This window comes from Scophthalmus maximus, chromosome 19, assembly GCF_022379125.1.
Source record: "Scophthalmus maximus strain ysfricsl-2021 chromosome 19, ASM2237912v1, whole genome shotgun sequence".
Lineage (NCBI taxonomy): Eukaryota > Metazoa > Chordata > Actinopteri > Pleuronectiformes > Scophthalmidae > Scophthalmus > Scophthalmus maximus.
The window spans coordinates 13,434,266-13,446,155 of record NC_061533.1 but is presented as its reverse complement, the minus strand read 5'-3'; the positions used below and the strand labels follow the sequence as shown (position 1 = coordinate 13,446,155).

At 43.8% G+C, this 11,890-nt stretch overlaps 1 protein-coding gene and 1 long non-coding RNA gene across 2 annotated transcripts; one reads left to right on the top strand and one right to left on the bottom strand.

Annotated features, from left to right (window-relative positions):
- Positions 1-19: 19 nt before the first annotated feature.
- Positions 20-7,222, bottom strand: foxn4 (forkhead box N4). The gene is made up of 10 exons (XM_035639402.2): positions 6,363-7,222; positions 5,702-5,802; positions 3,245-3,411; positions 2,553-2,665; positions 2,347-2,457; positions 2,113-2,240; positions 1,909-2,005; positions 1,605-1,812; positions 1,072-1,497; positions 20-987 (listed from the first exon to the last, which is right to left on the bottom strand). The coding sequence occupies exons 2-10, from the start codon at positions 5,779-5,781 to the stop codon at positions 737-739; spliced, it is 1,581 nt and encodes a 526-aa protein (XP_035495295.1). The 5' UTR covers positions 5,782-5,802; positions 6,363-7,222; the 3' UTR covers positions 20-736.
- On the top strand, positions 6,538-7,509 carry LOC118313700. Its single transcript, XR_004794505.2, has 2 exons — positions 6,538-6,627; positions 7,219-7,509. It is a non-coding gene; the product is annotated as an uncharacterized LOC118313700 (long non-coding RNA).
- Positions 7,510-11,890: the final 4,381 nt, after the last annotated feature.

Sequence of the window (11,890 nt, the reverse complement as noted above, 5' to 3'; positions counted from 1 at the left end):
TTTGGCAAAAAAAAAAGTATTTTATTTACCCATGTGATTTTTATTATGGTCAAGTTAATGAACATAATATACACCTAACTTTGAGACATGTTAATCACAATGTGTGGAAGAATAACGTGTAAAATCTGGATTATTCAAAGTGTGGCACATGTTTGCATTTGGGAACAAAGTGGGTCAATACAGTCAAAAGAAAGCTTTTCTGTGGCAATAGCAATTTGAAACATTCAAATATATACAGCAAAAGATTGACAGAGTCAGTACCTTCTCCAGCTGCCTTTTATAAATATAAATAAAACATCACAGTAATAATGTCTAGCACAATACAACAGACGAGATGGGGAGCTACAGTATGGAAGGACTTAAAAAACGCAGAGTGAACAGTAGAAAAACTGGTGGATGCTAACTCACACACACTTCTCCACGTAGAGTCCTCGCACTTGTACAGGCTTGGAGTGTTTGCTTGGCAAAGCTAGATCTTTAGAGTCTTACACACGTCTTTCTCACATCCACATCTTAATTTGTCAGCAGTTTTAGTTCTTAATGAGCAATTTCCTTGTGGACTTTATGTGAAATGATTCTCAGACGTCCTCCTCCAGATAGTTCCCGGGTGAAGCGGTGTGATTTGTACGTTTAGTGGCACAGAAGAAACCAGACTTGAGTCTTCTTCTGTTGGCGTCCATAGATATCCACAGATGAGACAAATCACGTTGATTCTGTTGGTGACAGTTTGGCTGCTCTAAAGCAGGGCAATGGGCTTGCTGTTAGCTGGTGTGCCCATGTACTGGGTAGACAGGGGATCCTGGGTGGCGTAGGAGGTGTAGAGGCCCGTCACCTGCACATCTGACAGTGGCAGGTTCATTCCAGCGGAGGCGGGAGGAAGGTTCACTGTACCCAAGTCACAGTCTGATAGTCGGAGGGGTGAGTTACTGAAGGTGCCCAAAGCATCCAAGTTAAAGCTGTCGTCCTTCATTTCTTCCCACAGATTACCTGAGCAGGAGGAAAGAGAGGTTATTGTACCGATGCAACAACACTTCAATTATCCAGCAAAAAAAACAAAAGAAGTGTAATTACCTTGAAAGGCAAAGTCCATGATGCTGGGGTCCAGTGCATCCACCTCTGTATGCGTATCACCATGCACACTGTAGAAATCCTCAGGGGGCTTGCTGGCCTGCTGAGTGAGTGGACTGTGGCAAAGGTCAGGGACCGTGAGGAGGGGAGGTGTCTGGGCCGGGGCAGGGGACATGGGGGCCAGTCGAGCCTGAGCCTGGAGCTGGGCCTGGAACTGGTGGTGGTGCTGGTGCTGGTGCTGGTGCTGTTGCTGGTGCTGGTGCATGGGTAAACACGGGAGGGACAGCGTGACTATGGGCTGAGGCTGCATCTGGGCGGAGACGGGCAGCGGGAGGCCCGTTGGACAGCCGGGCAGCCGGGTCATGCCGGCCTCTAAAACCTTACGTCTGCAGTTCTCTGGGCGGTCTGTGATTAGCTTGTCCAACTCATCTGTGGGGACCAAAGCAGATTATAAGACTTACTGTAGGTTGTCATTTGTTAGTGACCCCAGGATGAGCCTTACAATTGCAAAGCTTTTGTGTTTAAATGTTTCTGACCAGGGTTAGCCATGCTGCGGCGGATGGCCGGCAGGTCCTTGCGTTTCCACTTCTGCATCTCTTCCTCCATCTTGTCAATTTTGGCCGGGTTCAGTGCCCATAGACAGCCCTTGCGGGATGAGCTGCTCGTCTTGTTCTCCACTTTCTCAAAGCATTTGTTTAGGGACAGGTTGTGTCTGACTGAGTTCTTCCATCCATCAGGCGCAGTCTGCAGAGAGAGAGGTAATGTATAATGAGTCACGTTCTTTATTTACACAAACCTTCAACTTTTGTTTTGCTTGTAATATTATTTGGAGCCTCCTACCTTAAAATAGGGAAAGTGTTCCTTCATAAAGCTATAGATCTCGCTGACCGGGAGGCTGCCAGTTTTGCTGTTTTTCAGAGCCATTGCAATCAAACAGCTGAGGGGAAAAAAGAAAAGATTAAATCATTGCTTCAGCTCAAAGCAGATGAGGTGAAATACACTACGCAACAATTCAGTCATAAATCCAAACGTTTGTGTGCCGACCTGTAGGAGTAGATTGGCTTGGGGAAAGACTTGGGCTGCAGCTCCTGGTCTTGTGGAGCCAGGCGAGGTTGTGTGAATAGACTTTGGTCGGTGAAAGAGACATTGCTATAAAGCCCAGTTGTTGAACACTAGGAGAGACAGGAGAGAATAATGAGAACCTTATCCATTACATTTATTTATTTTTTCCGGTTGATAAAATCGACTCGTCATTAGCTTAAAAATAAAATGTTTTACCTGTTGTCCAGTTTGGGTTAGTGAATACACCTGCTGGGGTGCAGGCTGGTAGACTGAGGTAGGGCACTGGTACCCAGGAGAAGGCAGCCCGTTCATGGAGTATGGAGACATCTGTGAAACAAAATGCAGGTGCATTTTTCATTAAACTGTACAACAGCACCATATAACATTAATATAATTTTTTTTGCAGTGCTGCTGAAACTCACACTTCCACTGTGGGTGTTGATGATGCTGATTCCTAGAGGGCTGTGCTGCATGTTGCTCTGGAGTTGGAGCATGGAGCCCTGTCCCGCTGTCATCGTCAAGCTGCCTAACTGAGCTGTGAGCATGAACAGACACACTGGTCTTAGTTTAAATTAAAACAAAACACAACCTATGTATCCTCACATGAAGGGCTTTCTACTCATCCAGATATTTCTGATATATATATATATATATATATATCGAGATGAAGATATTTGCTGCAGCTTATGACAGTAGATTAACGCTCAATGCTCAAAGCACCATAAGACAAGAAGTTCAGCAACAGAATCTCTCATGAGAAATTATATGGCTACTTATCACATTTATGGACTTTTGGAGTTTTGTTCGAGTTAAATTAGCTTTTCAATTAAAAAGCTCAATAGAAGCTGCAAAAGCAAATCCCACCCAAACTCTCAAAATTGATCGATTTCTGTGGTTAACAGTCCCTGTTTCGTTAGTTGCTGAAAAAAAATCCTAATAGCTTGGGACAGCACATCCTCTGTTTTCATTCGCCCTCATCTTTGAGGATGGTCTAAAAAAAAGTTCATATCTGGAGGGGCCAGAAATCTTGACGAATCCAGCGGTCCCGATTCATCCAATCAGAGAGATGATGCGGTTTTTTGAATGTTGCACTGTCCCCTCCCTGTCCCCTCACCTGTGTGTTGCTCCAGCAAGCTGCCCTGAGACGGCCCGTTGCCGTGGGCCCGGCTATCAACCATCTGCTGTAGTCGGGGCACATCCACGGAGGTGAGCCATGACAGAGACTGCAGGTCCCCAGGGAGGTCCTCCTCCCTCAGCTGGGAGGGGTCCGTGGTCAGAAGCCTGCAGGAGAGGAGGGGGAGGGGAGAGGTTGGGAGGGGGGGTTGCATAAGTGGAATTTAAATCTAAACACTTGACAGAACATTGTGTACTTCGGAGTCAAAACCACTGTAATGCTTCTAAATGTTGGCAAACAGAGATGAAAGCTGCCGAGCGAAGCCGTGTATTAGCTCCTGCATCCAGGATTTACCGTAAGAAGATTAACTACCAGTGTTGTTTAGCAGTGACAGTTTTAATCAACAATGAGGGAGTTAAACAAGCTTTCCATTCAGCGTTAATCATCTGTTGAGATTATTGGGGCTGTTTATTTTTTCTCCAGGAGTGACACACACTGATCTTTGTTTCTCTTAGTTTTTACTTATTTTTTTCGCAGCTTGTAAATACAAATATTTTTTGGGGGGAAATGATTTCACACCAGATTTTTCATCGAAGAATATTTTTTTTCAATCCATCATTACCATATATTTTGAGCTTCGGACTGGATTTCTGTTTAACCAGTGCACTGCCAGTACCAACTAGCTTTCTGTCATTATGTCTTTTATGGGGAGAGCCTCAAAAAAGAAATAAAGAAAAGGGAGGACTCCTCTTGAATCCTCTCCAGTCTCCTCCGCACAAACACACTTACTGGGCAAGGGTTTAGTAATTGGGGTCGCTATGACAACACATACTGTTCAGTTACTCTGTGGGTCTGTGGACAGTGTGGGACCCCCCCTTCACAGACACACACGAAATCTCCTTATAAAAAAATCAACCCTGTGTCAGGTGACCATGGTCTCGCTGTTACCATTGGCTGAATCATAAGTAAACAACGCATGAGATCGTTTGAAACATGGGACAGCAGCACATGTTGCCTGCAACAGTTGGCCTTGTCCATTGAAAAATGATCACCTATTGTGTCCCAAACGACAAATCTGCCCAGTGGCACGTGGCTCTATTGTCTTCCCCAGACCCTTCCTTGATTGTCTCTGTCGTTTCTTTTCTTTACCCAGCCCTCGCATTAATCTGTTGGAATGACAGCCCTCACATAAGGGGGACAAATAGGATGCCATCTGCTTCCCTGTCCCTTTCCAGCCTCTATCCAACCCCCTCCATCACCCTCTGCTCCCCACCCTCCCTTAACTGGGGAATTAACAGAACTTCAGGCAAGAGGGGGTGCAAATGCAGTTTGAGGTCAGGGCTCCGTGTCTGCCATCTGAATAAGTGACATCATTGAAGCCAGGAATCAGCAGCACACGTCCTCAAACACCTTGCATGCGCCATCAAAGGATTTTGAGGGAGCATCCTTTTGAGGCAGGTGTTAATTCGACACTGTGTAAAGTATCCGGTATCACAGCTTGAACTTTGAAGTTAATGTGCCTTTGTCAGACTGACGCTCACTCTTTCTCTCTTTTTCTTTGTCTTGTTGCTGTGAGTTTTCTGACAAAATGAGGAAATGATGCTCAAGCATAACAATCAGACAACCTTTGACTGTTGAATGAAAGTACTACAGCTTTTTGCTTTGTATAAAAAGTTGATCAAGAGTATGTACAATAATTGCTACAGTTGGTCTTTTACACTACTACAACATAATATACTCACGGTTGCACTTATTTATGATATGATGTCAAATGCATACGTATGGAAGTTGCAGAATAGACGACGCTTTGGAGGTTTTACCTCCTCCCCTCTCCTCTCCTCCTCCTCCTCTCTCTCTCTACCAGCAGCATAGTAATTGCTCACTGATGCAAAACATGTTGAGCTGGTGTCTCCGTGTATCATCCAAACCTTCCCAGAGGTTTAACAACACCAAATATTGCACCTCCTCCTCCCTCCCTCCCTCCCTCCCTCCCTCCTTTTCTAATTGCTCGCCACTTGTGCACAGTGGTGACCCAGAGCGCCCCGTCTCCCCCTGAGTCGGCGGGCCAAGAGGCTCAGGCTCTCCGTGTGCCGACAGCAGGAGTGTAAACAGAGCTGATGGTTTCTGACAGATCCATTCAGACTGAAAATTATTTATTCTTCAGGATTTTTTTCCTCTCGCCTTTTTCCATGCAACCCCCCCCCCCCCCCCCACCATGCACAAAAAGAGCTGTCCATCTACCTTTAGATTAAACATAGTAGGGTCAGACAATTTGTTCCATGACTCTTTGCAGAACACCTTAAGGGATTTGATTACTATAAATATGCCTTTTATCTATTGAGGCATCTCAGAGTTGATCCTGAGAGTTTTTGACGATGTGCGACAGAAATTATAATCACTGTTTAGTCCAGAAATATTCTGTGACGAGTTTATGATATAATGGAACAGACGTCTTACCTGTAGTCCTGTGGAGACGGATGATGCCCAGCATTCTCAATTATTCCTGACATCCTGGATGTAATTCCACCTTCTATCATTTCCTGGGATGTGTGGTGCCTCTGCAATGTTAATTTAAAAAAATTACAAATTTTTTCACTCACTGAGTATTCAAGCTGATATAAACAAGCTATGTAGAATTATATATTGCAGTATTAATAATATTCAAATAGTTCATCTTCCTTTATGAATAATCATATCAGAGCAGCATGTGCCACGTCTGAATAATGTAAGGTTCAATGAAAATTACACAATAAAAAAAATTATAATTGAGTTTTAGCCACATAGAATTTCCTTTTGGCATCAGTTTGCCTTTGTTGTAGCTAAAGTCCATTTCACTGCCAGAATTGTTTTTGTTCCCCTTTAACTCTAACACTATCAGAGATTTTACAAGAACACGCTGAATTATCAGAATAATATAGTTTGCATTCAATAAGCATTCCGTTCAAATGTTTACACAACCCATGCCACATTAAATCAACCAAGATTTGAACGGCTTACCGTTCAGCTTAAAGAGAAATTGCGTTTAAAGTTTAAAAAAAAAAAAATTTAAATGTCCCTAAAAGAATTAACAACCCGATACAGACTGTGATGCCTAAAGAGAGAGAACGTGAAAAGTCACCTGTTTTAGATGATACTGAAGGTTGTGAGAGCCAGTCGCGAGCCCCAGTACTGTATTTCACTGTGTTGCACTTGATTCTCCAAAAACCGTTTTTAAATTTCCCTCTCTGGAGCTGTCCAGCGCTCTGACATGCGCAGTGGAGACCTCAGCGGAGCTCCCGGTGGTGGCTCGGGGGGCAGGAGGGTCCCGTGGGTTTGACAGCTGCTCTTCACACTTCCGACCACATCCCCACTTGCCACAGCGAGTGCAGAGAAGAATCGACGTTGTGAGACTTTATTTCTCTCTCAGTTTCCGGGGCTCCGTCGCCGGGGTGCGCGCTCCTCCACCGCGCGTAAAAAGCAGCCAGACACACGTTTGTTGCAGTAAAAAGTCAGGCCATACTCCATCCAGACATTGCAGTCCTCTTATCGGATGGTTGCCGAAGAGCGAAACTTCTAGAATAGTATCGTAAGGAAGGTCCCTGTCTGTCTTGCACCGCCCGGTGCGTGTGTGCCACTTCCACAGGTGGCGCGCAGGTGCGCGCGGCCGTGCGTCTTAATGAAAACCAAAATATACTCAGGCCAAAGTCCCGCTCAGGCGATTTTAGACAGCTGAGACAAAAATGTTCTGAATTCTTTCTTTTTTTTAAATAGTTGAACTAGACTATGCGCATTAAAAACAACACGGAGAGGAAAAAAAACCCAATTGAATAAAAGAATAGGAAGGAGAATCATTAAATATCCATTTTGCTCCACTACAGCCTGCTGCCAGGTTATTCCCAGTAAGCTCCCTCGTTCACGTCTAGGACGATGTGAGTCGCTACTTGTGGTGGCATCTGTGTATGAGTGTGAACTTTTTTTTTCTTTTCCTCTCTAAGGGAAGTGCTTGTAGATCATTTGCTTCCCGCCGCTGTGGCCGCGTCCCGCTCCTCTCGGCAGTGGGAAAAGGAGCCGGGGAGGCGCGCAGCGAGGGCAGAGGGCCGGGAGGCGGCAAAGGCCCACTCGTCTGGAGAGGGGGGAGGGGGGGCAGTGTGACACGGAGGAGCTGTGTCCTGGTATCTCGTTACACACACCTACCAGTCCAGAAAACAAGAAACGACTGTGTCCTCATGTCTTCATTATAGCTGAAATGTATAAAATAAACTACTGTGAAATGTATAAAAAAAAAATCTCACGTCCAACTGCTGATTGTCATAAGGATATGGGCAGTTCACTGAGTTCACATGGCAAAAAGAACTTACGGAAAGAGACCTGCTTTCACAGTGTCTGTAATACAAGTAATGGACAGGTCTCTCTGACTCTGGCGTTCAAGTGAGCTCCGAGGAGGAACACACGCATGTTTCTCTGTTGAATGGCTGGTCTGCCCAATGTCTCACTCTCAACTGTTTTACACTTCTGCAGGGCATCGCGAGTGACAATGTTTTCACACGAGCAGCCGCGACGAGGTGAGTGAACGCGTCTGTGCACCAGTGATGGGAATGAGGCAGGTATCTGCCATGGTCTAATGTCTTACAACCAGTCTGGAATGAAGTTTGCACCGGAAATCAAAGAGGAATTCCTAAAAGTGCGTAGGGGAGGCAGCAGTGACAGCAGCATCGGGCCCTCGGGACCATGCAGATGGTAAATCGGCCTGTCACAATAGGCACAATCGATGATTACATGCATGAACGTAACGGACAAAAACAAGGCCGTCCCCACAGAGCACAGCCCGGAGGTCCTAGAGCCCGCAGGGTTGCGATCTGGAAACGGGGAGGAAGAGTGTGCTAATACTGTGCTATCATATACTGTAGGTGAAGAGGTGGTGGTGATGATATGATCATATATGATCATTGCTTATCAATGTCACAGAGCTCTGAGCCTCTTCATAAGTCATTCTGTTAAAGTGCAAGCAGCAGGGGTGGACAAAATAACAGAAACCTTTTACTAAAGCTGAACCGATTTCACCGAAATGAACCAAAGTTGTCAAATTCGTCCTCTCAGTAAATGACAAGGCTGTAGCCTATTCGCTGTTTTTGCTGTGATTTCCAGAAAATTTCCAATCCAATCTAGTGGTCAGCTTTGGTGATTCTGTAATGTGTAGTGTTATCAATGAAATGAAACAAGAGTCTATATTTAACCAATATTCATTTCAGTCAATGCCATTTTGTGGGATCAGTCTCAACCCAACACAACACGGTTTTGCACTATTTTGCAAAAGGTGCACCACTCAGTTCAGACTGTGACTTTTTGTGTTCTCTGTATGACTTCTGTATGTCACCGTATGTTGCTGTAGAAATACGTCCCTGTGAAATTTAAAAACAAATGTAAAAACGGACACATATGCAGTTAATGTAATATAATTTAGCTGTGCAGCTGTCCCCAGTGATTCACAGTGTACTGCACACCATCACAAGCTTATCATAAGTAGACATGCAAGACTACTATAAGTTGATATCCATTTAGCAACACACTAAATGAATTCATGCGTGGTCTTCCCTCCTTTGTCCAGCCTTGAGCTGGGTGGTGACACATCCTAAAATGTCACTATCTGGCCATAATTCAAAATCTTGATAATATCACCATCATGCATCATGGAAACATCACCAATATTTACTACAGGCGTGCACAGATGAGCTGGTGGGAAGAAAATTAACCTGAAATGAAAATATAATTCCAGAAGTATTGTTTCAAGTCAGTGGTCATTTCAGTGGCTGCAGTTTCAAATGTTGGTCAGTGAATTTTGATTTGAATGGTTTTCGAGTTAATGTTGATGAAGACTTTTCTCTCCTGGTTTTCCTGAAATGGAAATGCAACATTATGAGTTTCCGAAAATATTGATTTATTCTGTCCTCTTGCATAGTCAAAGTAAACAAAAGCATAATTGTAAATATCAGTAAAAAAAGCTTTTATGACCAGATAGTGACATGTGTAGGACTGTTAAGTTGATGGCAATGACCCGAGGACAGCTCCTAGAGCTTGACCTGGCTGTGTGATGCATTCAGGGGAGACACGAGGACTCCCTGCGGCTCAGGGACACAGAGGGACTGCTCTCCTCTCTCATGCCCGTTCAGGAGTAATGGGGAAACAATGGAATCGCCGCCCGAGGTTTGGCCGGAGTTTGCAGCCAGTGTTTTTGTCCTGCACCAAGTGTTTACTCAAAATACATCAGCCCCTCTGAGAACGAGGTCAGCTCACCCCGCTAATCTCCTCTGCAGGCAGAGACACAGTGTCCCCCAGAACAGCGTGTCACCCAAAGTGACCCTCTGGCCACGCAGAGGAAGCTGCTGTCAGCCATGGTTAGCCAAGGAGCAGCACCGCTGTCTTGCCAAAAACGTTGTTTTCTCACTGGAGCTGCAACCTGAAGGGAGCAGGGTGTCCACACTTTCGGGCTTAGGGTTGTCCAGTCAGAGGTCAGAGCCGACTTACAACAGGTGTCAGTGAAGTTGCACCTTCGCAGAGGGACGTCTTGGCACAATTATCGAGCTGTGCATAATGAAGTTACCTCCGCGAGTTCAAATAACAATATATAAGTATAAATTGAGACTGAGGATTGAAAACGCAAGTGCAGCTGAACACAGCTGTAGTTATTACATGTCTCATAATAAGGTCCAAGCAGGGTCAGAGGTGACCAAATCACCCCAAGAAACACATAATCCATCCGTGTTTTGGTTTTATCAGGTGAGATTCTCAGATCTCTACTTTGCCACTAAATCTAATGCAGATACAATTCATGCCACTGCATTGCCACTCAGTACAATGGAAGTAAAGATGTTGGCCTCACTGCTCAGGCGCAAAATTATATTCTATATATTCAGAAGCAACATTTATTGCCATGGCTAATACTTTGTGATTTTTCTGTGAACAATTGTCAGAGAACTGTAACTGTTGGTGTCATTACCTCCCCCGAGGAGATTATGTTTTCGTCGACGTTTGTTTGTTAGTTGGTGGGGTTACACGAAAGAACTACCAAATCAATTTCCATGAAATTTCGTGGATGATTGGGGCATAACCCAAAGAAGAACCCATTACATTTTGGAGCCGATCAGCATAAACAGGCAGATTTTTTTTCTTCTTTTTTAGACAGGGCGTGCAGGTGTTCTTAGCCTCTCCAAGGGCCCTTCTCGTTTCATTTGGAAATAGGAATTTAGTTTTGACATAGGCCTTTTTCTTAGCAACTATTTTGACTTGGAAAAGTGCATGCTGATAACACTTACACTGGTGCTGCTCTATTTAAATAGAGTCCAGTAAGCCATGACATTAGGACACTGAGATCACACACACGTTCAGGACTCTGATACTGAAGCAGCGAAATTGAATTTAGCCACCAATATTATTTACATCTCTGCTTCTCCTAATAACTTAGTGACATGTAAAAAATGTCTTAAATGAAAAATGGCTACAGCTCTCAAGGTTTTCTTTTACATGGCAACAATGGAGATTTCAATACCAAAAACACCAAATGCTGTCAAACCAAAACTATCTGTGTAGTGAGATACCAGAAGAGTAAGTATATGTTTTGTTGGTTTGTTTATTTGTGATTCAGTGAACTGACCCAGAGAATCAGCTCAACCTGCTCAAGTACAAGTGCAATATTGTTACTTTACAGATGAACATTTTGTATATAAAACCGTTTATTAGATATGATGCATTGTTATTTATCAATAGATACTAATGATCTATTAAGTAATTCAATGAAACTAATTCAAATATTTAGCTCATCAATATAATAAACATGTAAAGTATAGTAGCTTGAAATGTTCAATGCTCATTTTCCATTACCTTTTAATGCATTTTTTTTCTTCACTGTGTCATACAACTTAAAACTGTCAGTCATCTGTTTGTGGCGGAGGATTGTAGGGTTTTAGCTACAGTGGATGTTTTATGCACTGACGGAGTATTGGTTAATATTGGGGAAATGACAGATGCTTCTACAGGTCCCATCACACCGTCTTCTCCACTGTGTCATGGCATACGATGTCTCCGGACAGACTGCTGGACTGCCCGGTCCTATTGTCCCCAAGGATCACAGAAGAGCCTGTCTTCAGGGTTTAGAGGGGTCAATGGTATTGACCTCTCAGTGACCTGTGTCAACACCGAAGCCTCTGGTCTGAGGCAAGGTCAGTCCTTTTTAGTGTCCCAAAGGGTAAATTTGGACCAAAAGTCTTTTTCTTTTTCACAGCTGATTGATTGTAAAAGAACCTAATTTCCAGAAAAGCTCCCTTTTACTTTTCATGTGGCACAGCAGGCTCACGGTGTCCCCTAAGCATGGCAGTCAGAAACCCCTAAGTCAAGTTGTCGAAATTATTTTGCATTTAGTTTTTGCATTGACCTCTCAAAGATCATTCAGGCTGACAAATACTTTGACTCCTTATAGGTACTGTGACTGGAAACAAGTCAAATTAAGTGTGATACAATTAGATTAGATTTATTTTTAAATTAGATTTAAGGTAAAGTACATAAAGATGAGATTGATCTCATACATGTGTACATTATTTGTGTTTTTAAGTAAAAACTGACCAATGTGGGGTGAACTAACCTCACTGACCCAGTATTTTGGGACTGAATTGATGT